This window comes from Myxine glutinosa, chromosome 5, assembly GCF_964187855.1.
Source record: "Myxine glutinosa chromosome 5, kmMyxGlut1.1, whole genome shotgun sequence".
In the NCBI taxonomy this organism is placed as follows: Eukaryota; Metazoa; Chordata; class Myxini; order Myxiniformes; family Myxinidae; genus Myxine; species Myxine glutinosa.
The window spans coordinates 198,475,643-198,501,812 of NC_136265.1; the positions used below are offsets into that span (position 1 = coordinate 198,475,643).

Here is a 26,170-nt window from a genome sequence, read left to right on the forward strand (position 1 = left end):
ACCAACGGTTGCTGAGAACATTATTTTTAAAATATTCGGAGGTGAAAAATATGGTGGAAGAATAATAAGAAAAACTCTAGGAATAATAATAGGTATTCCTCTACATTTCATGTAGAGGAAACCTAATTAGTTGGTCCCCAAACCAGTCATTTGGAACAAATGGTGCCAATTACAACAACAAACAACAACATGCATTTTAAGGCCATTTTCCCTGCTAGAGCAGGGGTTAGCCTTGCGGTCCCCATGACAATCTTCCCAATCTCCTCTTGTTAACCCCCTTGCCCGCATTTCTTCTTCCACCATCTTTAGCCAAGTCTTTCTCGGTCTTCCCCGTCCTCTACTTCCTTCTACATTCATTTCCATCACTCTTCTCAACCAGTCACTTTCATCCTTTCTCAACACATGACCAAACCATCTCAACCTGATTCTCTTCACAGCATCAATCACAGGCTCTATTCCCATCATTTTTCGCAATTCATCATTTGTCTTCCTCTCTCTCAACGATACTCCACACATCCACTGAACCATTCGCATTTCCACCCTTTCCAGCCTTCGTTGCTGTTCTACGTTCATTACCTATGTCTCGCTCCCATAAATCATAACACTTCTCCCACATGCAGCATACACCTTTCCCTTCAGCTTCAACGACACTACCTCCCTCATCAGCACGCCACTCAGTTCCCGAAACTTCTTCCATGCACATCTCACTCGAGAAACCGTTGGAGTCTGATCCACCTTCTCCATTCGGCACGTCTCCGAGGTAGCAAAATGTTTTCACACCTTCCAGCTTCACGCCGTCTCCAAGATCCAACTCAACATTTCCTCCATATGCAGCTCCCTCTGTGCACTCCTTACATTTGAATGTAGCTGCCACACTGGTTAATGACCCTTCTCAGACCACTACTTTTTGATGAACCCACTCAGCGCGCATTGTACATTGAATGGAGTTCACTCCGACACCCTTCCTGCACACAGCACATGGCCACTTCCCAGTTCTTTCCACCTCACCACATGCTTTACCACTTGCCATCACCTTCATCTTTCCGATATTCACCTTCAGACCTTTTGTCTCCATACATTCCTTCCACTTGTTCATCTTCTCCTTCTTCTGCCAATTAGCCTCAAGATAATCTCCACTAATCCAGCAGCCAATCCACTCTGGCACGTCGACTTTACACTACAAATGGTCCTCGACAGCCTGATGTCAGAACCTTAATTAAACATTAACAGGGCTGTTGTTGTGGAGAATAAGCAAACCTTACAGAATGCGATACATGTTATGCTCAAAGAAAATGAATATGAGATTGAGCAAAGTTTCAAACACGACGAGTCAAACTTACAGGGGCTATGCGGAAGGCATCGTTCAGTATTCCCTCTTTCACCAGTTTGTGAAATATGTAACCTGCAGCTTGCACCATGCCCTGCACAGAAACATTAAGATACAAAAACAAAACAAAATTTAAGTACGTGGTGTCATGTTCCCAAACAATAAATTATGACCATATAGCGCGTCTGGCTTAAAGTCAAATAATTATTGTATTATATTTCAGAGCTCAATCAAATAGTTACTTCTACTGTGGATAGGTTTCTTCTCCTGTTCATTTATTCATGTTCAACTTTGATGTTTTGTGATGCGAGTGATGAAGGACCAACTGTTAGATGCGTTTCAACCATTATGTCATACGTCTTTTTGGACCAAATAAAAACAAATTCGTTTTTTCCCCACAATGGTGAAGTCTTTCACCACCCCAATCCACAAAAGAAAATAAAAACCCTCCCCCAAATGCCACACCTTGTGTGCATAGCAGTCTCCTTCAACATTTTCAACTTGCAGCTTCTCACATTCTGCAGAGAGATCCGTCAGGAGATCCTGGCATGTGCACACGTGCAAAAGCACATAATGACACCGGAGGGGAATGAAGAAGAAATAAAGGGGCAGGAGAGGTATATATATATACATACATACATACATATATATATACTGAAACGCAAAAGAAACTTACCACCTTTGAAACCTTTAAATATCAACAATAACACTGCGTGTAGTAAATGTGTGAACTTATTTGCGGACAATAGTGTCCTCACTGTCAGACAAAACGGTCACGGATGGTCACTTGAACCTTCAATGGTCATTTCATAGCACAGCTGTTGAACAGCCGTTTTGACTGTCAGTGATTAGCCAAGGGGTACGGGATGATTTTAATGAGCTGCACGTGATGTCTTGATATTGGCTTTAAAAAGGCCAGTGCAAAATGGGCATTTTGACCGAAAAATTTGACCATTTTGACCAACTTCAAAAAGACCGAAAACGCAAAAGAAACTTACCACCTTTGAAACCTTTAAATATCAACAATAACACTGCGTGTAGTAAATGTGTGAACTTATTTGTGGACAATAGTGTCCTCACTGTCAGACAAAACGGTCACGGATGGTCACTTGAACCTTCAATGGTCATTTCATAGCACAGCTGTTGAACAGCCGTTTTGACTGTCAGTGATTAGCCAAGGGGTATGGGATGATTTTAATGAGCTGCACGTGATGTCTTGATATTGGCTTTAAAAAGGCCAGTGCAAAATGGGCATTTTGACCAAAACATTTGACCATTTTGACCAACTTCAAAAAGACCGAAAACGCAAAAGAAACTTACCACTTCTTTGAAATGTAATAAAATTGTAACAGTACAAAATAAAACAAACCAACAATTGCTAATTGAAACATTGGCATTTTATTGATGACATGTCAAGTTTTTGACGAAGATACACCATCTCATCAGTTTGTTCTACAGTACAGAACAGCACAGGGTGCAATGTCAGTCCCCTTTCAATAGCGTGTGTGGCCACCATTGTTTTGGATACAGGCAGTGCATCATCGGCGTATACTGCCTACCAGTCTTTGGATGGATTGCTGCTGGATTCTTTCCCACTCAGTCCTCAATGTCTGAAGCAGCTCTGCCCGTGTCCTGGCCCTGCCAACTACGCGTCTCCCAAGCTCATCCCACAGGTGCTCTATGGGATTCAGGTCAGGGGAGAGCGCAGGCCACTGCATGGTGTTGATGTTCTCGCCTTGGAGAAATGCAGTGGTAAAGCAGGCAGCATGGGGCCGAGCGTTGTCATGCTGAAAGGTTCTCAGTTCTGGGTGGTCTAGCAGGAATGGCAGCAGATGAGGTTGCAGGATGTTATCCACATACCGCTGGGCGTTAAGATTCCCATCCACAACCACCAGTGGCGTCCTGTACCGGCCTGATATGGTGGCCCACACCATCACACTTGGGCCACCCCACCTGTTGGCTTGACGCACGCAACAATCGGCATATCGCTCGCCAGTTCTTCTCCAGACACGCTCACGCCCATCAGGACTGTCCACACAGAACCTTGACTCATCGCTGAAAGCGACCTCGTTCCACTGCGCCAAGGTCCACCGCTGATGCTGCTGGCACCATCTCTGTCGGTTGAGGCGATGGGCAGCCGTCATCACGGGGCCTCTGTATGGTCTTCTGGCAGTCAGGCCATAGTCATGCAGTCATCTTCGTGCAGTATCATTGGAGATCCGTGGGTTTGCACGCCCCGGAGTTTCTGCCGCAGCACGGGATGCTGGACGGAATCGATCCCGCAGGTGACTTCGGACCATCTGCCTGTCCTGCCTTGCAGTGGTGACTCTTGGCCTCCCTGATCGAGGTCTGTCATCTGCAGAGTTGTGGAGGGTGTCTGTCCACCAGGGCCGATATCGCCTGGTGTGAACAGCCAAGGCGACGTGCCACCTCACGGTAGCTCAGTCCGCCTTGCAGCATGCCCAGGGCACGCTGCCGTTGATCCCTTGACAATCGTGGCATGTTGATTGAAATGCCCATTTTGCACTGGCCTTTTTAAAGCCAATATCAAGACATCACGTGCAGCTCATTAAAATCATCCCGTACCCCTTGGCTAATCACTGACAGTCAAAACGGCTGTTCAACAGCTGTACTATGAAGTGACCATTGAAGGTTCAAGTGACCATAAGTGACTGTTTTGTCTGACAGTGAGTACACTATTGTCCACAAATAAGTTCACACATTTACTACACGCAGTGTTATTGTTTACATTTAAAGGTTTCAAAGGTGGTACGTTTCTTTTGCGTTTTCGGTCCTTTTGAAGTTGGTCAAAATGGTCAAATTTTTCGGTCAAAATGCCCATTTTGCACTGGCCTTTTTAAAGCCAATATCAAGACATCACGTGCAGCTCATTAAAATTATCAAGTACCCCTTGGCTAATCACTGACAGTCAAAACGGCTGTTCAACAGCTGTGCTATGAAGTGACCATTGAAGGTTCAAGTGACCATCCGTGACCGTTTTGTCTGACAGTGAGGACACTATTGTCCACAAATAAGTTCACACATTTACTACACGCAGTGTTATTGTTGATATTTAAAGGTTTCAAAGGTGGTAAGTTTCTTTTGCGTTTCAGTATATATACATATATATATATACGAGCAGTGTCTGTACACATATCTGTGCAGTGTCTGTCTCGTCTTGTCATTGAACTACTCCCTCAAACTTTTGTGAAATCGTACCAAACTTCTGGTAGGCACCTATCTCTCCCGTGGGTATGTCACGTATATATCACGTATCACGTATATTACAAATACATTGTGCAAAATAATTGTTTGTATTATGATTGGTGTAAACCATGACAAAACAGCAACTCAGGTACAGTCATCTATCTATATATCTACATATGTGGGCAGTGTCTGTGTTGTCACTGAACTACTCCCTCAAACTTTTGTGAAATTGTACCAAACTTCTGGCAAGCACCTATCTCTCCCGTGTGTATGTCCTGAGGGTACTGTTTTTGAAAGATTTTGAAAAATGTTTTTTTTTTTTCAACTTAAATCTTCAACTTCAATTGTTTATAAAATGTAATATCACGTATATTACAAATACATTTGTGCAAAATAATTGTTTGTATTATGATTGGCATTAACCATGACAAAACAGCAACTCAGGTACAGTCATCTATCTATAATATCTGGGCAGTGTCTGTTGTCACTGAACTACTCCCTCAAACTTTTGTTTCCGTGGCGGTGGTGTTTTGAATCACATGGTGGGGGTGAGGTGTTTTGAATTACGTGGTGGTGAGGCGTTTTGAATTACGTGGTGGTGAGGCGTTTTGAATTACGTGGTGGTGAGGCGTTTTGAATTACGTGGTGGTGGTGAGGCGTTTTGAATTATGTGGTGGTGAGGCGTTTTGAATTATGTGGTGGTGAGGCGTTTTTAATTACGTGGTGGTGATAGACTATGGGATGTCCGCTCGTATCGTTCAGTCTTGTGGCCCAGTTCGGGGGGGGGGGGGGGGGGGGGGGACATAAAAAACAGTTTAAAATTAAGAAATAATTAAGAAATTACCTATTTTACCTTATCCCGTGAATATAATATGCACATTTTAGCACAATTAGTGAAATATAACCGACTTACAATTCTAAATAGTATTGAACGACCTGCAAGCTTTCATCCAATGAGATATTATTTAAGTAACGTCTTCGGTAGCGTCTTCTTGTTTATCCAATAAGGAACGCTGTTTGGGAAGACTACGGCAAAGGCAGCTATTGATGTTTCATTGCCGATTTACGTAAACCGCGATTTTTTGGGTCACGTCCGACGTCCTCAAACAGCTAATCGCATATAATTATGTGTCGTAAGTGGCATGATGGCTGCGGAAAGGGAAAGAATTTCTCTCAATTTAAAGTGTATTTGCCACGATCCTGGTGTCACTGATGAAGATATAAGACCCTTCATCGAATCTTCGTGGGCTTCATTTTTATGTAGTGTTGGTATTTGGCAAAATCTAGTCGGAAATCGGGCTGAAATAGCGATGTGTTTTGTGCAAGAACATGGCAGCTACATTAACGTTCCTATGCCCGAAGACGCGGGATTTCATCGGTGATGCTACCAGTATTTTACCGATTCTTCGAAGCAGAAACGGGGAAGGAAATCATGTACACATATTTTAGTCAAAACTTAATATTCTACTGTGAATGAAATGTATTTGATTGTAATTTTAAAAGATATTGTAACAACCAAAGAAACATGTGATACATGTAGCAATGGGTTTAGAAATGCTGGGTTGGCGCCCTATTCTGAAGATGTTTTCTTGAATTTTCTCAAAAATTAAGTGGCCATTTCATGATCCACAGCCTCATATATTCACTTACTCCAAAAAAGTTGAGTTTTTATATTATCAGAAACCTCGGACTACATAATATCTGAATGCGTAACCTTTCTTGCAGATTCGGTCGTTTGATAAAAACATTGTCCGATTGGTATTTCTGTCTGTAGGCAGACAGAAATTGCAACACACTGCAGTGGCCTATGAGGCACTTAATTTAACTGTAGTAATTCAAATTCAATGTTTGAATCAACTGCATTTTAGGTAATAAGCCATTTTCCTGGATATCTACTGAACCATACATCAAAGATGATGCTAGAATCATGAAATGCACCTTAAAAGCAAATGTTTGGATTTTTTAAAAAAGTAGACATTGATCTACATCACTACATGTAATGGGAGGTGATGCAAGGAATTCTAAAATTGAGGTAAAGTTGTTACATATGTAGATCAGGGGGTTTTGAGTTATGTTCATTGTCAAAATGTTATCCAAACCCCACATGTACATTGACAATTCATAGTCATACATGACAAAGTTTTGTAAACGTATTCACTCTACATGTATGACGGATCAGGTACATGTATACATTTTGTAAATATTTCATTTATTTTTAACAAGTAGAGATGCCAGATTGTATTTTTTTTGTGGATCAATGAGATATTGATAGCCAGATTTCAGATTTTATGGATTTCTGATTTCCAAGTTTTACTTCTCTAGTAGATGTACATACAAATGATGAATTGTAAAAACTGTAAAAAAGAAAAAGAAAATGTTATTCAAGTCATCGATTCATTTATCAATTCAAGTTTATTGATTGACTTTACAGCAAGAAAATCACTCTTCATGTAAATGTATTATACAAATCATGAATTGATTGACTCTATAACAAGAAAATATTAATATTGTAAATGTTAATATAAATACAAATCATAACATGTTCAATTGATACTAGGAAAATTCAATTGTAATGCCTATACATTAGAGCCCTAATTATTCTGTTATACCAGGAAACAATGCTATGCTTTTTTAAACAACTTAATCAAAAATTATGTAACTTAAATTTGCTTTAGGGACACAATTTGTTGGATTTTACACTTGAATCAGTCCAAATTGTCAAAATATACAACAAAATACATGTTTTGACCCAGGTGAACATGCAGTTTGCTATTGACCGAAGAAATTTGAAAATACACTTTTTACCAAAACAGAATTTTAACTTTGGAAAAATTATGGCTCTACTATACATGTACTAAAAAATCAAGTTAATGTACAAGACAAGGCACAATTTGCTGTTTTGTATCAGATATCTTTGATTACTTTTGATTGGGGGGGGGGGGGGGGCTGCATAAGTTCTAACCACTAATAAAGTTGAGCAGTCAGCTACCATGTATTAAATTAGCCATGTTTTTATACGCGATATACATGTGAAGTAAAACAATATTTAAATTGTAAAAGTATTTAAAATATAACATTTGATGCAATATGTATGTATTGTAAACCAGACCTTATTGGGCATTAGCTTAAAAAAAAAAAAAATCATAATTCATTCGCAAAACAGGCTACTGGACATAAAATGTTCCCTGTGTAATCAAACTTTCAAATACAAAGTTTCTCCACATGTTTCCAAACTATGTACGAGTCACAAGCATAGTAACTCCTGAATAAAATACAAATACCATGTAGATAACTGTCAACCGACTATCTGTTGAGTCTACCGTCATATTTACATCACACAACATTACACTCCACATCAAAATAGTCCAGAACACATTTTATATAAAATTATACCAACTTTGATAGTTCCTTTCTTATCAGTTCATTCTTTTTTTGTGCACATTATGTTTTTCTATTACCCAGATGTGTATATTTATAATAAAAATACACCAGTTGCATATTTAATATTTTTAAAATGGTTAAATATATACAGAGCACACAAGTAGAAAAACAATATTTTGGTCTGAAGTGACGATGCATGCCCTTAATTCCTTGCTTACCCCCAAAACTTTGAGCCCGCACCCTTCACGAATGTGCAACTTCTGGATGTGGGATAAGGTATAATAGTGATGACACATATATTAGCTTCACTTTAAACCAAATTTCATCTCCCCCCCCCATGAGTGGACCACAAGAATAATTTCTCGAGGAATAAAGAAGGCACAGCCCATAGCCTATGAGGGGTTTTTAATTACATGGTGGTGAGGGGTTTTTAATGACGTGGTGGTTAGGTGTAATCGTCCCAAACTTCCAATCTGTACCAACCCCTCCCGTATGTATGTGCTGAGGGGTTCTTTTTTAATTTTTATTTTTACATCTTAAATTGCTTATAAAAATGTAATATCACAAACACTACAAATAAATTTGTGCAAAATAATTGTTTGTATTATGATTGGTGTAAAGCATGACAACACAGAGCACCTCAGGTAGTCATTATCCTCAGCTAAAACAAGCCCGCTCCTCTAACGACGCGTGGTAAGGTGAGCGAAGCGAGCCGAGCCGAGCTAGTATATATATATATATATATATATATATATATATATATAGTCATGTGATTCCCTCCCAGTTAACACCAGGAGAGTCATGGATGGCCAAACACAAGCTTTAACTCGGAGGCGATGATTAAATGTGGATTTCTATCATATGCGCCGGAGAAAAAGGGGAGGGGAGGAAGCTCAAGCGCTTACCTGAACGGATCCCACCAGCAGTCCTCAAACCTGCGGAAAATAACTCACACGAAAACGGATTTAAAATGTACAAAAAGAAAAAGGTTTTATTAAAATGAATGCCGGTAACAAAGAAACACACGATAAACGAAATTCCTAAACGAGATCCACCATATCAGACAGACTTGAACACAGATGAAGGGATAAAAGAATGTTGGAAAATAAAAACGTGTTGTTTATCGTGGCACTTAGCTCAACTCCCTCAATGCATCGTCAGCAATCGTCAGGCCCCGAGCGCGCAGTCCGGATGCGGCTCCTGCCTTGGCGGGAAAAAGGCCTCGACGCGCCCTTTTTCGCTAGACCTCGATGAAGGCCTCCCGCGCTAGGCGAATGAGCAGGCGTAGAGCCCGCTCCCCAGCCGTGCCCGTCCTCACGAATTAGGCATGGAAACCACGGCTCATTGTTCTTGGCACTCTGCCTCTTTCACCAAGCCGCTCTATTGGCACGAATCGGGCCTCACAGGCCGTCGCGAGCGGCAGGCGCTCAGCCTGTTTCCCAAACGAGTCGGTAAAACCCAGCCCTTCCGCCTCGTCCCGACCAACACTGCAAGATCTCGGAACATGGCCGCCGCGATGAAACCCAATGGAGAGAGGAATGTGCGCGCACAGCCGTCTTCCACCAAAGTCCGATACCAAGGCTGTACTCCCCAGATGACAGTCAGCATGCCGTTTTATCGGCCAACCTCTATCATTGGTGCTTCTCCTCCAATCAACGCGCAGTCCGCCTGTCAATCAAAACCTCCTGCCCAATCACGGCCCTTCTGGGCATGGCTGTCGGCCTGCCCGAGCGATGTGTGTCTGCCAAGTCGGGGTTGTCAGCCCAAGTGCGTCATTTGGGTTCCGGTTAGTTTTTATTGTTGTGTGGTGTAATTAATGGGCATTTCCTCACTCGTGTCTATGGTGCGGTGCCAAAAGAGATAAAGGATAAATTACTGAGGTTTGACGAACAGGGGAATTAACATAATCCCTATACTAGTTAACATGCCCCATTCCTCGTAATGGAGACGAAGATACACCTCACTCCGACATTCAGCGTAACAAAAATTACATGGTGATGGTTCTTACCCGACACCCGGAGCATGATACCGACACAAATCTACCTGACTCTACATATCACCACCCCACAAGCATAACACAGCCCCCCCCCCCCCCCCCCGGAACCATAGCCCCGCAAGTTTCATTGCAGGCGCTACCATCCCAGTCTTACCACTTACCGACTCACACTTCACACTTAATTAACCTATGAAATAAATCAGGAGGGCTGTGGGAAGTGAGCTGAAGCTACTTACCTATTCTCCTTACCGTTCTACCCCCTTAAGCAACCATGCAAATATGTACAATCGTGGAATCCTTGGCCCTAACTCCTGGGGCAGGGAGAAAACAACATGCAAACTTACCTGACTACATATCACTACCCCACAAACATTATATATATATATATATCAGTCACTATGCGACCTTCATATCATCAGTGGAGAACCGCCAGCAAGGTGTCCCATACAGCTGCTGCTGCACCTTGCTGGGAGCGATAAGCACCGCCTGCCACACGGTAACGTTATCTCTGGTATCCACTCATCATATGGAGTCGACATATATATATATATATATATATATATATAATCGTTAGATTAAATAAGACGCGGACGTAGCTTCAGGACGTCGATCTTTAATTGTCGACAAGCTTTCGACCAACAAAGGTCTTCTTCTGAGTCAGCCCCAAGTTCAACGGAAGAACCTTTGTTGGTCGAAAGCTTGTCGACAATTAAAGATCGACGTCCTGAAGCTACGTCCACGTCTTATTTAATCTAACGATTATTTATTCAATACAAATGAGACGCCCTGCTCGTACTTTGGAGTTTCTACTATTTCTTACAGTTATATATATATATATACACACACACACACACACACACACACACACACACACACACACACACACACACACACACACACACACACACACACACACACACACACACACACACACACACACACACACACACACACACACACACACACACGACAAAAATATAATGTTAATTTAGAAAAAGGTTTTTGCACATCAACCATACATTAAAAGAAACCTCCACTAAAAAAGCACTTGCTTATAATAGGTTACGACGTTGGCAGGGAAGAACTAAAACTAAGTTGAAGGCACACCATCACAAATCCCAATTCTTCCAACCAAAAACAAAGTTTAAAGATAGTAAAAAAAAAGTTCCACTGGTATCGATTGACCCAATATCACATTTTGAGTTAAAAAAAAATTCCAGTTTGACACCTGTGTGACCTTGGGCATGAACCAAGGGTCAAATCCAAGAAATTGTTAAATATTTTATGTATTCCCCAATCTTGATTGCATATACAAAGTTTCACTTAAAAATGTTTTTAATGTGTCCATAATTGCATTTTTAGGTACAGTCAGACCCCGTTATTCGCGGTTCTGCTATTTGCGGGTGATAAAATGTGAACCGTTTCTCTATTCGCGGAAAAAATGTCCCGCAAGTTCGTGGTTTTTTTTTTCTATTTGCGGCCGTGTTCTGCGAATTCACAGTTTTTCAGGGGCACTTTTTTTTTTTTTTCATGAGCCGTTAGCTTGACATACGGTATTTATAAAACCCATCTTTCACCAGCCATGCATAAAGCAGCTGCACATACGCAAAAAAACATCTACGAGCCACGAGCATGAACCGTTTATACATTCACGTATAAACATGCTTTGCGTGCTTTGTGTTTTCATGGCTTTCGTGGCCACAAATTTTAGCTGCACTACAAGCGAGCTTCTCAGGATATCCTACCAGATGTATAAACAAGTCAATCCCGCAAATTATAGAATGCAAACGCTTCATCAAATTCATTACAGTTTGCAATTTACGGTAAAGCATCATCAGAGATCTTACACAATTAAAAGGCTTCGGGGCAGGGGGTGTTGGTGGGGGTGGGGGGGGGTTCCATCAGCGACAAAAACAAGTCATCCTCTGTGAGTTATAAAATGCAATTGCTTCATCAAATCTATTATTGAAATTAGCAGATAGGCTCAATACGGCATCATCCGATAGCATCCCAAACAAAAAATGTGCAGAGTATTCACCCATCCCACAGCTACCCACAATGCCTGCATTTCTTCAATAAATTGGAAATGGTACCTGGTGTTGTAATTTTTTTTTTTGAATTTGTCAGCATTTTTTATGAAACTGTAATCATGTGCATTTGCAGACCGAAAACATTTTAAACTTAAAAAAATTTTTCTCGATGAATCAGGAACTGCTGGGAACCTATAACGTATCCCCATTTTCCCCCATTGAAACAATGCCGCGGCATACATTCGCGGGGATTTTCATCGACCTTCGCGGATTATCGTCGACATTCGCGGGACTTAACTCGCCATTTGCAGGACTTTCATCGACCTTCACAGATTATCGTCGAAATTCTCTGGATTTGCCTCACCATTCGTGGATTTTCCCTCCCCATTCGCAGTTTGGTCCTCTCTATTCGTGGATTTTCCAGGAACGTATCCCCCATGAATAGCGGGGTCCCATGGTATTTTAAATATCGATTCCGCCCGAGGGCCCAAGGGGGCGGAGCCAAAAATGATACGACTTCACCTTTTTGCCAGGTGATCATAAATACCAAGTTTGGCGAATTTCTGCACAACTGTTTAGGATTAGATAGCGTAACGGAAGAACAGACAGACAGACGGTTGAATGGACAGAGAGACAGGAGCCAATTAAAATGTAGCTCCGGTTTTTTCCCAAAAAAGCGTAGGGATACTAATTGTCAAGTTTAAGCCACAAAAGTTTATAACCAAGTATTGAAAGCACACTGGGGTACCTGAAGGCCGAGGGTATGGTAAATGGAAAGAGTGATGAGATATCATACAAAGAGTGCCTTTCTTTAGTTTGTTACACGTCTTACACTCTAACGGTGTGTGCTTGAGGAAGTTAAGAGGCCCTGCTCACAGTCGGACCTGAAAGAGTGCTTGCAGTGACTTATTGACAAAAAAGTGCATCTGGTGGTGAATGTTAGTAATGCTCAAATCGAGATGTTCATTGCTGGGTTTCGGCTGGAGAAACTTTTTTTATAACTATCAAAATAATCACAAGGGATTAAAGTGTTTATTGTATTTCTCACATGTGTGTCGGATACCATGGCAGATCCACGTTTCAACACTCTTTGCTTGCTCAGAGTGAACGAGATTCAACAAACACCAATAAAGTCATACCAGTTAAGCAATTCATAATACAGAACTACTTAAAGACGTCCTTACCCGCAGCGAGAGGGTTCCACGGATTGCCACAATTAAACTCTTCTTCCCGTGATCCAACGCCACAAAGAATGGTATCTGGTAGATCTGATTGTTGTATAAACAAAACAAACAAAAAAAAAACTAAGTAGTTACATACGAGTCAAAGGTTCACCTCAGTTTTTGGAATACCAGTGATAAGTGTGAGATTTAAGGATGTCGGAAAAATGGCATTGTCGATAATACGAATATGGTGATCGTTTTGATTCACTTGAAGATCATCTAAGATAAACAAGCAATTATTCTACAATGCCAACGAGAAATGTTGGGGAATTAAAAAAAAAAGAAGATGAAACGATAAATAATCTTGAATAAAACTCCATAACAAATAAAAACTGCATTAAATTCTACAACTTCCCAGTTTACCATCCGTTAACCCCACAAATAAGGCAATGGTGGGGGCAACTAGAGCTGCATCATATATATATATATATATATATATACTACCAATCAAAAGTTTACATAGTGTTTAATGTGCAACATGAACACAAGATGTGACCAAAACTCTTACCAAAGATATATCTGCTTATCTACTGATAATATGTTGTGCTTCAATGCATCATTCTTGTGTGAAACGTAGGTTTAAAGCAATGTTTGGAAATAGGTCGAAAAGTGCAATACTTAATCCAAACTGAAACGTGAAGTTAATGTTTTAACGTTTCATCTCAGGAGCAAACACTGTTTACAAATACTCTGCTCTGTGTGGAATGAATGTTTGTGCTAGGTTTCTTCGTCACGTGCAATGTCTATTATTGACAGGCGTTGCAAAAAATATTTACAGAAAGGCCAGCCAAACAATCTAATGAGTGTTTTTGTGTTTCAGATTGCATGAACATGGGTGCCAAAGCTCAGCTAATGCCAGAAAAAAAGACAGGCAATTGTAACTTTGAGAAAAGAAGGCCAATCCTTGAGACAACTTGCAAAAAGGTGTGATTGAACTCTCTCTGTGCAGTCCTTCAATGTGATGATAACACAATGGTTGGAGGATTAGTCCTTGTACTTGGCCCTGACATGGGAAACCAGGCCGATTCATGCCCCAATGCTTTTGTCACAGTGTGCACAGAATATGGTGGGCTGAAGATACACGTTGGGCTGACGTCACTTCAGTAGGACACTCTTGCATCTTTGGATTTGGTACTGCTCGATGCTGGCGATTCCTCCCTGTGGATTTCCAGGTGTAAACAGGATTTTTGGTAGTCTTTAGATGCCTTTTTATGACATCCTTGAAATGTAGACATTACCGTCCATGCCGACACTTGCCATTGAGAAGCTCGCCATAGAAGATGGCTTTTGGTAAATGATGCTCCTCCAACTACATGGCTGGTCCAGGTATGCTCAGAGGTTGCAAGTAGTGCTTCTACACTAGGCAAGTTTGCTCTTTGTCGTACTTCCATGTTTGAGACGTGGTCATTCCAGGAGATCCACATCATTTGGCACAGGTGACGCAGGTGTACAGTGGTTAGCCTCTTGATGCGTCTCCAGAAGAATGCAGAAGGGTTGAACAAGGTATACTTTACACTTGGTGCAAATTGCTTGTCTAACCAAAATTGCTTGTCTAACCCACCAAACGTGGTATGTGATTGCCAATTTCCACATTGATGGAGTTATTAGATATCACTGTACTCCTAAGGTAAGTGAACCTGGAAGTCACCGAAAGTAGAGTGTTGTCAATGAGGACTGGTGGACTTCCAAGGGCTTGCCAAGTGGTGGCTGATGGAGCAGCTCTGTCTTGACGTCGATAGACTAAATTTGACTGCTGCAGCTTCAAAACAGGCAACAAGTTTTTGATGTCTGCCAGAAAGAAGCAACTAGAGCTGCATCATCAGCATACAGCAACTCTCACACACAATACTCTATGGTCTTCGATTGGGCAATGGATCTAGCCAGGTTGAAAAGTTTTCCATCTGGTCTGTTTCGGATGTATACTCCAGTGTTGAGCTGTTTAGGCACGTGTCCGAGCAGCAGACAGAAACAGATTAACCTGTGCAGGGGCCAGGACCCAGCCTTGTTTGATTCCGTGAGAGATGTTGAAAGGATCAGACACAGTATCCCCAATAACTACAGAGCCAAAAATACCGACATGGAATTATTGAATGATCTTCACAAAGATGTCAGGACAATCATAAATTTTCAGCAAATTCCAGAGAGTTGGTCTGTTAACTGTATCGAAGGCTTTTGTGAAGTCAATGAAAGTGACAGGATCTTGATGCTGCTGAGCTACCTTCTCCTGAAGTAGAGGTAAGATCATATCCACAGTGGAGCATGCGGCCCTGAAACCACACTGACTTTCCGGTGGGATGTTGTCTGCAATTTTCTGTGGACCTGCCAACAGAACTTTGGATATAATATTACCAGAAACAGCAAGAAGTGAAATGCCATGGTAATTACTGCAGTCACTTTGATCTCCTTTCCTTCTTTGGAAAAGGAACGACGAGAGAATCCTTAAACTGCTATCTGACATGCAACATACAATTTTTCAGGGGTTGTACATACATACATACATACATTACAGTCGAGATCAGACCCAATTACTGTGGTGTGTCAGGAAGTGCCACACCAGCTATTGTTGCATGCATCCTGACCAACAGGAAATGCCTGCCACACATTAACCTGTCTGTTGTACACTCCACTGTTCTGGGAGCAGGCAGTAATTATTTAAATTTTAAAAAGGCTCTTCCAGCTAAACAGTTGCATAGGCTCCACTTATTAGGCATAAGCTTAGCAAAGCTACACCCCTCTACATCTCCGTAGGATTGTATTGCAGCAAATACGAGGAAGAATTTAATTTGCAATGTTTAGACCAGTCCACTCTGGAGAGGGAACATCCGCAGATACGAGTTTCGGGCTTGTTGGCCCTTAGAAGCATGGAGCAGCAACTACAAAAAACACACACACACACACACACACACACACACACACACACACACACACACACACACACACACACACACACACACACACACGAAGTAGAACATACAGCATTTTGAAAGCTGACAAAGAGGAGGTCTCTTGGTTGTAGCCCAGTCACTCCCAAAATGGCTTCTGTGTGCCGTCCCCACTGCATCTCACTACCAACAAGCTCGTATTCACGGGTTGTCCTCCGACAGCTGGAATGTGAAGCGTAGGGCAAATCAAAGTACGTCATGGATGACCTGTCTTATTCAGAATGATATAACATGTTGGAAGGAACCTTCAAGATGGTAATGATTTTCCATAATAGTTAGCCAGAAAAAAAGCATAGCAATGACATTATATATTACTATGACTCTTTTATAATGTAACTGTTTAAAATAAAAACTCATTCAATCTAAAATTTACATTTCCGTGCTTTGATGAAAACATAGGTCCATAGGACTACCACGGGGTATTTTACATTCAAATATTCGACATATCTCGAGCTTTCAATATCGTCTGGCTGCCTGTATGGTATTGGGCATTCAGGGCAGCTTAGGTAAACCACCCCACCTTGCTCTGCAAACACTCTGCCTATGGCATCCAAGGCCAACTCCACTCACGGCTTACCGACTTCCTCTACTCTCGCAGCCAAAATGTGACTCTCAACGGGACCCTTTCATCTCCTTTCCCTGTCAAGGCTGGAGTACCCCCAAGGCAGTGTTTTGGGCCTCGTCCTACTCCTAATATTCGTCAACAATCTCTCTACCTCTTTGGAAAAGCCTCTATGCCTTTACTGAGGACTCCACCCTCTGCCACAACAACCCTCATCCTAAAGGTCGGCATGCTGTAGCTTCTTCCCTCTCTTTAGATCTTGATAGAATCACAGGCTGGTCAAACACTTGGAATACATCTTAATTCAGACAAAACTCTTGTTTTGTTTTCTGAAAAGTTTCTCTTTCTGAAAGGACCACCTGGAAAACCCTCCCATCTCCTTTCTTAACAATCCCCTTGACGAGGTTTAGTCGCTCAAGCTTTTGGGTCTCACAATCAGCCATGATCTTTCCTGGGCAAACCACATTTCTCCAAAGGCAGTCGCCAGCTGTGAATTTTCCATGTTTATGTTTGATTGAATAAAACCATCACTACTACTTGGACCACTGCTGTTTTCTGTTTACTTGTATCCAATAGTGTGATTTTATGCAATTTCAACATCAGTTTTTTTATTGCTATGCTGACAAAATCCAGATATTGTATACCCAACTATTGCACTTGACCAAACAGGCATGTCCAGGAGCTTTTGCAAACTTAGTGCTGTTAAGGCTGATACCATAATGTTGATAGTTCTCTCCGTATCTTTTCTCAAAAAAAAAACCCCAAAAAAACATGAAATCACACCCTCAGAGGATGAAACTCGGCGATCACAATCCAAATTCTTAATCCATGGATCTTAATCCTGATGACACAACATGGATTCGACACTTTCTTATATCCCGCATATTATGAAAAATAATCAAATCTAATTCCTTTCTCTATATAATAATATCTATAACAACAACAACAACAACAACAACAACAACAACAACAACAACAACAACATGCATTTTAAGGCCATTTTCCCTGCTAGAGCGGGGGTTAGCCTTGCGGTCCCCATGACAATCTTCTCCATTTTGCCATATTTTCTGCATCTCTCCTTGTTAACCCCCTTGCCCGCATTTCTTCTTCCACCATCTTTAGCCAAGTCTTTCTCGGTCTTCCCCGTCCTCTACGGTATTATAGATAATCATATCTATAATACCGCTCAAATGCATTCATGTTTAAATCTGAGGACAACCGAAACCAAATGATTCATGCTCTCATCACTATACAATATGATTACTGGAGTCGATCTTCCTCTTCTTGTAAAGGGTGTTGGAGAGGAGGATAAGGAAGAAAGTGAGGATTGACGAAATGCAGTTTGGATTTATGCCAGGAAGAGGAACAACAGATGCGCTTTTTATTGTGAGGCACTTGCAGGAGAAGTACATGGAGAAGAGGAAGAAGTTGTTTCTTGGGTTTGTTGATCTGGTGAAAGCATTCGACAGGGTTCCACGTGAAGTTGCGACATGTGCATTAAGGAAGTTAGGAGTGGAGGAATGGTTGATCAGAGTAGTGATGGCAATGTACAAAAGAGCGCGCACAGCTGTAAGGACGAAGGACGGGAACAGTGGTGAGTTTGATTTGAAGGTGGGAGTGCATCAGGGGTCGGTACTAAGTCCACTACTATTTGTAGCCGTGATGGAGGTGCTGGCTCAGAACGTAAAGGAGGGTTTACCGTGGGTGTTGTTGTATGCAGATGTTCTGGTGTTGATTCCAGAAAGTATGGATGGACTGAAGGAGAAGATGAACAAGTGGAAGGAATGTATGGAGACAAAAGGTCTGAAGGTGAATAACGGAAAAACGAAGGTGATGGCAAGTGGTAAAGCATGTGGTGAGGTGGAAAGAACTGGGAAGTGACCGTGTGCTGTGTGCAGGAAAGGTGTCGGAGTGAATTCCATTCAATGTACAATGTGCGCTGAGTGGGTTCATCAAAAATGTAGAGGTTTGAGAGGGTCATTAACCAGTGTGGCAGCTACATTCAAGTGTAAGGTGTGCACAGAGGGAGCTTCAGATGGAGGAAATGTTGAGTTGGATCTTTGAGAGGGCGTGAAGCTGGAAGGTGTGAAAATTTTTTGTTACCTAGGAGACATGCTGAATGGAAAAGGTGGATCAGACTCAGGATTGGTTGCTGGAGTGAGATGTGCATGGAAGAAGTATCGGGAACTGAGTGGCGTGCTGACGAGGAGGGGAGTGTCGTTGAAGCTGAAGGGAAAGGTGTATGCTGCATGTGTGAGAAGTGTTATGATTTATGGGAGCGAGACATGGGTCATGAATGTAGAGCAGCAACGAAGGCTGGAAAGGGTGGAAATGCGAATGGTTCGGTGCATGTGTGGAGTATCGTTGAGAGAGAGGAAGACAAATGATGAATTGCGAAAGATGATGGGAATAGAGCCTGTGATGGATGCTGTGAAGAGAAACAGTTTGAGATGGTTTGGTCATGTGTTGAGGAAGGATGAAAGTGACTGGTTGAGAAGAGTGATGGAAATGAATGTAGAAGGAAGTAGAGGACGGGGAAGACCGAGAAAGACTTGGCTGAAGATGGTCGAAGAAGAAATGCGGGCAAGGGTGTTAACAAGGGGAGATGCACAAAATAGGGCAACATGGAGAAGATTGTCATGGGGACAGCAAGGCGAACCCCCGCTCTTGCAGGGAAAATGGCCTTAAAATGCCTGTTGTTGTTGTTGTTGATCTTCCTCTTCTCTCAAGCCATTACAACTCGTGCAGAACATGGCAGCCACGCTTGTGGTTCAGGCCTGTGAAACCGATCGCATCACTCCAATCCACTCTTCACTGACTTCCAAATGTGTTAACAAAAAGATTTTAAAATATTGTTGATAAATTTAAAGTTAAAATAAAGTTGCTCCTGCTTATATTTCCGATTTACTCACACATTACAAAGCAGTAAGGATGTCTAATAGTGGGTCAAAGAGTGGGAATTTTTTCCAGTAATCCCTTGCACAAGGATGAAGATTTCTGGTGATATGGGCCTAAATTATGGAATTCGTTGCATTTTAAGTTTTACGCAACAACCTCAAATTTTTTTTGTGTTGTGCTCTCCTCCCTTCCCACTCCCTCACCCCCCTCTTTTTCTCTACTTCCCTCCCTCTCCCCTCCCTGCCCCCCTGTCTGTCTGTCTTGTGTCGATTTTTAACTATCAAGTTTTCTTGCACTGCAAAGCGCTTTGAGATTATATTTTGAAACAAAACATTGATAACAGCTCATATCTGGTGGGGTCTGTCAAGGAAGGTTTTTGGCTTAAGTCTCTCACGAACCAGCTTGCCAGATGGAATGTTCGACTGAAAGAAAGAATTTGGAATTTGTTCAGGGTGCCGGAAATAATTCACCAACTTCAAGAAAAGACACCGTGGTATGATGTCCACACACTAATGTTAGCTGACGAGACATCCATATGAGGGAAGGCATACAATGAGATCTCGCGAGATCTCGGAGACGGTGGGAGGGATTTTCGAAGCTCCACACGGTCTCCACGTTTTTCGAAGTTAAGTCTGTTCACAATTGTATTTTGTCGAAACTGTATTTATCTTTCGGTGTGTGAAGTTATTGTGTGCAACTTTGGTTGTTTCTCGGTGTTTATCTTTCATAAATTGATCGTCTGTTTGCCGTGTCACGAGCAAGGCCTTTGCCGCGTCGCGAACGATTTGAAATCCAAGTTAAGTGATTGTTCCCATTTGTATTTTCGTTAAAACTGTATTTATTTATGGTGTTGTACGTATATTGTGTCCCGACGAAGATTTTTCGGTGCAAATCTTTCATACCTGTATTGAAAATCGTGTTAATTCGTGTCGTGTCTTGAGGCCTTGTACAGTGTACACTGTACAACCTTGAGGCTTTGTTTTTCTCTCAGCGGTCCGTCGTTTGTGATCCAATAACTTTCGTTCTCTGTATTCCCAGTCTTTTCACCCATAGCCTACTTCCTTGTGTAAATCTCAACTAAAAAAAAAAAAAAAAAAAAAAAAAAAAAAAATTTCCTTCTCTGTTCTCATTCGTTTATTCATTCTTATTCGTTCGTTCGTTCTTCGACCACGTGTTTCTCCCCCATTTCCCCAGATAGTTTTCACTGTTATTAACCTTCAATGTTTACACTTTCCCCTCAAGTTATGTATTCCGTCATATTTTATAACACCTTTTTCTTCTTCTTCTTTAAAAGGCTGCTTTCGACTTGCTCACCAAATCAATTCATCCCCAAAAAAATATCCATCTCCTATAGTGCCTTTTTTCTACATTCCCTAAACTCTCCTGCACTCCATCCTCCATCCAGCGTCCTTAAACGTATTTTTAACTCGAAGGTCACAAGAAACTCATTTTGCAATAAATGTTCGTTTCCCATAAATCGTACACTTTCTAAAATCCAATCTCACCCCTCCCCTCCAAATCTTCCCCATAACCCCTCTCCTCCAAATCTTCCCCATCACCCCTCCCCTCCAAATCTTCCCCATCAACCATCCCTTTCAAATCTCCCCCCTTGCCCCCTCCCTCCTAAACTACCCCCTCACCCCTCCCCGCCAAGACGCCCCCTCGCCCCTCCCCTCCTAGACTCCTCCCTCACCCCTCCCCTCCAAATCTCCCCCATATCCCATCCCTTTCAAATCCCTCCCCTTGTCCCTTCCCTCCCAAACTCCCCCCTCACTCCTCCCCTTCAAATCTCCCCACCCTCATTGCTTCTCAATTTCCCCCCTCTCACTCCCCCTCCTCAAAGCGTCCTCCCCGCTTCTTCCCCCTTCCAACTCTCACCTCCATCTCCCCCAACCTTCTGCCTCGCTCTTCCCCCTCCTCAAATAACACCTCATTGTGCCTCACCCAATCACCATCAAACCTTTTGTCTGCCCCATCCTTCCCTTTCTCCGAGCTATTCTGAAATCTCTGACACACCTTCAACAGCTCTCCCTACCTCTTCCACCTCTTCCACATCTTACCCTACCCCTCCTCCCCCCTGTTCTGTATCTGATGCTCCCCCTTCCTCTTCATTAACGGTATGGACCTCAAACATCCGGGGCCTTCGTTCAAACTTAACTGATCTCTCCATACAGGTTGCTTCTGTCAAACCAGACGTGATCTGCTTAACAGAAACTTTCCTCCTTTATGATGTCTGATTCCTTAGTATCTCTCCCGGGCTACTCCCTCCTCCGGTATGATAGACCTGAGCCTCATCCTGGAGGCGGGGTTGCTATCTTTATCAAAAACTCTCTTCCTCACTCACCCTGCACTGCACTCTCTCCACCTCACCCCCAGGAATACCTCTGGCTACGGCTTCCCCTTCGCTCCCACCTCTTGTTCATATGTGTGTTGTACCGTCCACCAAACAGTGATGACCATCTACATCTCGCTGTCTGATAATATGGACCAACTTCTATCTACTCATCCCAACTCTCTCTTCCTCATATGTGGTGATTTCAACTGTCATCATGCCAGTTGGCTGGGTGTGGGTACCTCTCTCACCAGCCATGGCTACTCAGCAAACTGACACAATCTGTCAATTTCCCGACCCGGATCTCAGTCAACGGAACATCTTCTCTTCTGGACTTGGTTATGACTAACTTCCCTGAAAATGTCTGCTCTTCTTCTGCTCCAATCGGATCATCTGATCATGTCCTTGTTAAAGTGGACATCTCTCTGACCATCCTCAGGGAGCCTGCTCAGCGTCGACGAGTCTGGCATTTCACTCAGGCCAACTGGCACGGTCTTCAAGCAGCCATCAATCATCTGGACTGGTCTCCCATCTCTACCACCTCTGACATCAACTCATCCTGGGAATTCTTCCAAAGTAAATTGCTCTCTCTCATGCACAGATTTATCCCATCTCGTCTTCAGTTGTCATACCCTTCCTCCCGTCCATGGTACACGGAATCTTGTGGTGAGGCTGTTGCCCAGAAACAACTTGCCTTCGTCTCCTGGAAAGCAAATCCAACGGAAGGAAATCTCATTTCCTTTCACAAAGCCCGAAACAAGTGTGTGTCCACCCTCAGGAGAGCCAGGAAACAATATCTCTCCGTTCTCAAGACCGAACTCTCTTATCTGTCTCCCTCTTCCAAATCCTGGTGGCGTCTGGTCAAATCCGTTTCTGGTGTTTGTTCCCCCTCCATCCCCTCCCTTACCTCAAACGGCTACACAGCTGACTCCGCACGTGAAAAAGCTGAATGCCTCAACTCTGTGTTTGCCTCTAAATCTTGTGTCCCAAACCCATCCCTCTCTGTACCCACCATACCCAGTTGTACCCTGCTGCTCCTGGACTCCGTGTCCTTTCCTCCTGACAAGGTGGAAAAGTTTCTGTCAACCCTCGACTCTGATTCTGCAACTGGACCCGACGGCATCAGCCCACGGGTCCTAAAATCCTGCTCTGCCGCTCTATCTCACCCTCTCTCTCTTCTCTTCACCCTCTTTTGCTCAAGGTCAACTGCCATCTGCTTGGAAATCAGCCAACATCACCGCTTTGCACAAAAAAGGTGCAAAAACAGATCCTAGCAACTACAGACCAATCAGCCTTCTCCCAATTATCAGCAAAGTCATGGAATCCATCATTGCTTCGGATATGAAATCTTTCCTCTTCTCCAATGGCTTGATCTCTGATCATCAATTTGGTTTCAGACCAGGTCACTCTACTCTGGACATGCTGCTTCTGCTGTCTCAACAATGGATGGAGGTCCTCAATGCCAAACAGGAAATTAGAGCTGTCTCCCTCGACATATCACGTGCCTTCGACACGGTCTGGCACCCCGCTCTGCTCACCAAACTCTCCTCCTTTGGTATCCACGGAAATCTCCACGCATGGCTGGCGGACTTCCTCTCTAGTCGTCGTCAACATGTGGCCCTGAATGGGTTTCTCTCATCTCCTCTTCCTGTTCAGGCTGGAGTTCCCCAAGGCAGTGTTCTGGGCCCCGTGTTTTTTCTGGTCTTCATCAATGATCTCTCTGACTCTCTTGAAAATCCTCTCTATCTCTTTGCTGATGACTCCACTCTCTGCCGCTCCATTCCTCTTCCCTCAGATCGGCAGTCTGCAGCCTCCTCACTCTCTGAAGACTTGGACAAAATCACAGACTGGTCAAACAAGTGGAACATGTCTTTCAATCCTGTCAAATCTCACACTCTTACTATGTCTCTCCGAAAAGATCGACTGGACAACCCTCGCATCTACTTTCTCAACAATCCTCTCCAAGAAGTTCTGTCGCTCAAGCTTTTCGGTCTCACTATCTGCCATGATTTTCTTGGGAAAACCACATTTCCAAGCTGGCCTCCAAAGCCAGTCGCCGACTGGGCATCCTCCGTCGTGCGAAGTCCTTCCTCGGCACACCTGAGCTCCTCAACACATACAAGGCTTTCATCCGCAGCTCAATGGAATACTGTTCTCCCCTATGGGCCGGTGCTCCTGCCTCACACCTAGCTCGGCTTCACGCTGTTGAAACCAAAGCTTTCAGAATTATTGGAATCTCCCGCGATGAAGCTATCTCTGAGGGCCTTTCACTCACTCACCGCAGGCAGGTAGGTGGTCTTTCTGTCTTCTACCGACTCCTCTCCGGCCTTGCACCCCCAGCTCTCTCTGTGCTCTGTCCCCCAAATATTCCTACAGGTCGCACAAGATCTGCCAGCAACCCTCTGATGGTTAAACTGCCGAAATCTCGGCTCTCTGCTCACCTTCACTCTTTCATTCCTCTTTTCTCCCGCCTCTGGAACAAACTCCCTCACTCTCTTCAATCCCACTCCTCCCTCCAGGTCTTTAAAACAGCTGTTCACCACCATCTCTTATCTTCCCCCATCCAAAACCTTGATCTTTTGTACCCCCGCTAATTCACCCCAGATCCACCTTGTTTGAAATTCCAACTTCTTTCCTGGAAGTCCTGGCAGTGTCCATATGTTTTATACCTCTCCCACCGCCCCCTTCCCATGCCCCCTCCCCCAAAGCCCTCGCCCTCTCTCAGATCTCTCGATGTCTCCATGTCTCTCGGTCCCTGCTCTCAAATGTTGTGTTTGTGTCCTTCCCCCTCTCTCCTCATCTTGGCTACCGCTCCCGATGTTATATGTTTTATGTGTCGGTTTGTCTTTCTGTGTGATTAATGTTCGCTTTTTCACGAGCCTCGATCTTGTATACAAAAAACAAAAAAACAAACAAAAAAACACCCTTCCTGTATAAATCCAAGGCATGGCAGCTCAAAGGTAAATATACGACCTCTGTACCAACCTGTTCGACAACGAAGACATATTAGATGACAGATAATTAAGCATGAATTAATTATCATTGGGAATGTGATCCAACATACACAGGAAAAGCATAATGCACAAACAGAAAATGTGAAGAATTCCAGAGGTTGGGAGGAAAGAATGCCTGCCTGGAATGGCGACAAAACAAGCGCAGTCCGGAGATGGGATGCTGCAGGATGTACAAGGGCCAGCCGTATGCAGCGCTGGCAAACTTCACGTAGTATTTTGCATTCAGAAGCTCGGGCCCCAATTCTTGCATCTTGGAGAAATAAATGTCAATAAAGCAATCACAGCACGACTGATAAAACAAACGTACTGCTTAGGACTTAGCATTCAGTACGTGCACAAATACGATTATTTTGTCATAGGATGGTTAAACATTTGCAATGTTACTTTAGTAAAGTGGAGAGAAATCGAACTAAGTTAATTAATCAGAGTAAAGCGACATGTTACTCGCAACTCCCTCATTGAATGAATGAATGAATGATCGTTTTAAGGCCATTTTCCCCGCTTGAGCGGGGGTTAGCCTTGCAGGCCCCATGACAATCATGGTTCCCTGTTTGAGGCAATGTTTTTATGGCCGGATGCCCTTCCTGACGCCAACCCTTGGTCGCCTCTTACGATGCGCAGGGATACGGTGTACCTATTCTAAACCGGGGTACACACCGTGATTGTACACAGGGGTACACACATCCCTCATTATTGTCGGAAAATAACATGGCTGAATGGCAAGGCAGGGATTTGTCCAGGAAAGTGGAGACTGGCCCTGATAGGTAGAGGCTTTGGACAACAGGGCAGCTGTGTGACTGGCCCTTGATAAATGAGGCCTACGGCCACAAAAACACACAAATGAGACATTGCTAGCCAGACAGAACAGAACAAAGATGGTGGCCAGTTGACTAGTGTTGTGGACGTCATGCATGGAAGATTCTCCCTTCAGCAGCCGGTTGCTAGCGATAGGGAGGGTGTCGACAGACAGAAGCAGTTCAAGGAGAAGAGACTTATGAAGATGCTTTGCTGAGTCACATCACATTGTTATATTGCTTGGTGAGATTCTCTTTCGATACGAGGCCGTTATGTGGGCCTCGCAGTCCAACAGCTTTGGAGCTCCAACTTCAGTACGGGAAAATTCTGTTGGCTGGCACATGCTTGGTGTGGGTGTGGCAAAAGTGTGGCACAAGCAAAGCTTGCGTTTCTATCAAGCCGTTCATTGTATTGGTGATTCTCCACAGTGAGGCCAATGTGATAAATACAAACAGGTATTACT

General features: G+C 43.2%; 1 protein-coding gene across 2 annotated transcripts in view; it reads right to left on the reverse strand.

Moving 5' to 3' along the window:
• The window catches only part of LOC137416815 (diacylglycerol lipase-beta), an 89,987-nt gene that overhangs the window by 17,348 nt on the left and 46,469 nt on the right, over positions 1-26,170 (reverse strand). For both annotated transcript variants that reach the window (XM_078779334.1, XM_078779333.1), the window contains exons 7-11: positions 25,032-25,162; positions 16,139-16,268; positions 13,126-13,209; positions 1,793-1,870; positions 1,341-1,421 (exon numbers count right to left, since the gene is read on the reverse strand). In XM_078779334.1, the coding sequence (XP_078635460.1) occupies positions 1,341-1,421; positions 1,793-1,870; positions 13,126-13,209; positions 16,139-16,268; positions 25,032-25,162 (504 nt within the window). The remainder of the gene's footprint in view (positions 1-1,340; positions 1,422-1,792; positions 1,871-13,125; positions 13,210-16,138; positions 16,269-25,031; positions 25,163-26,170) is intronic.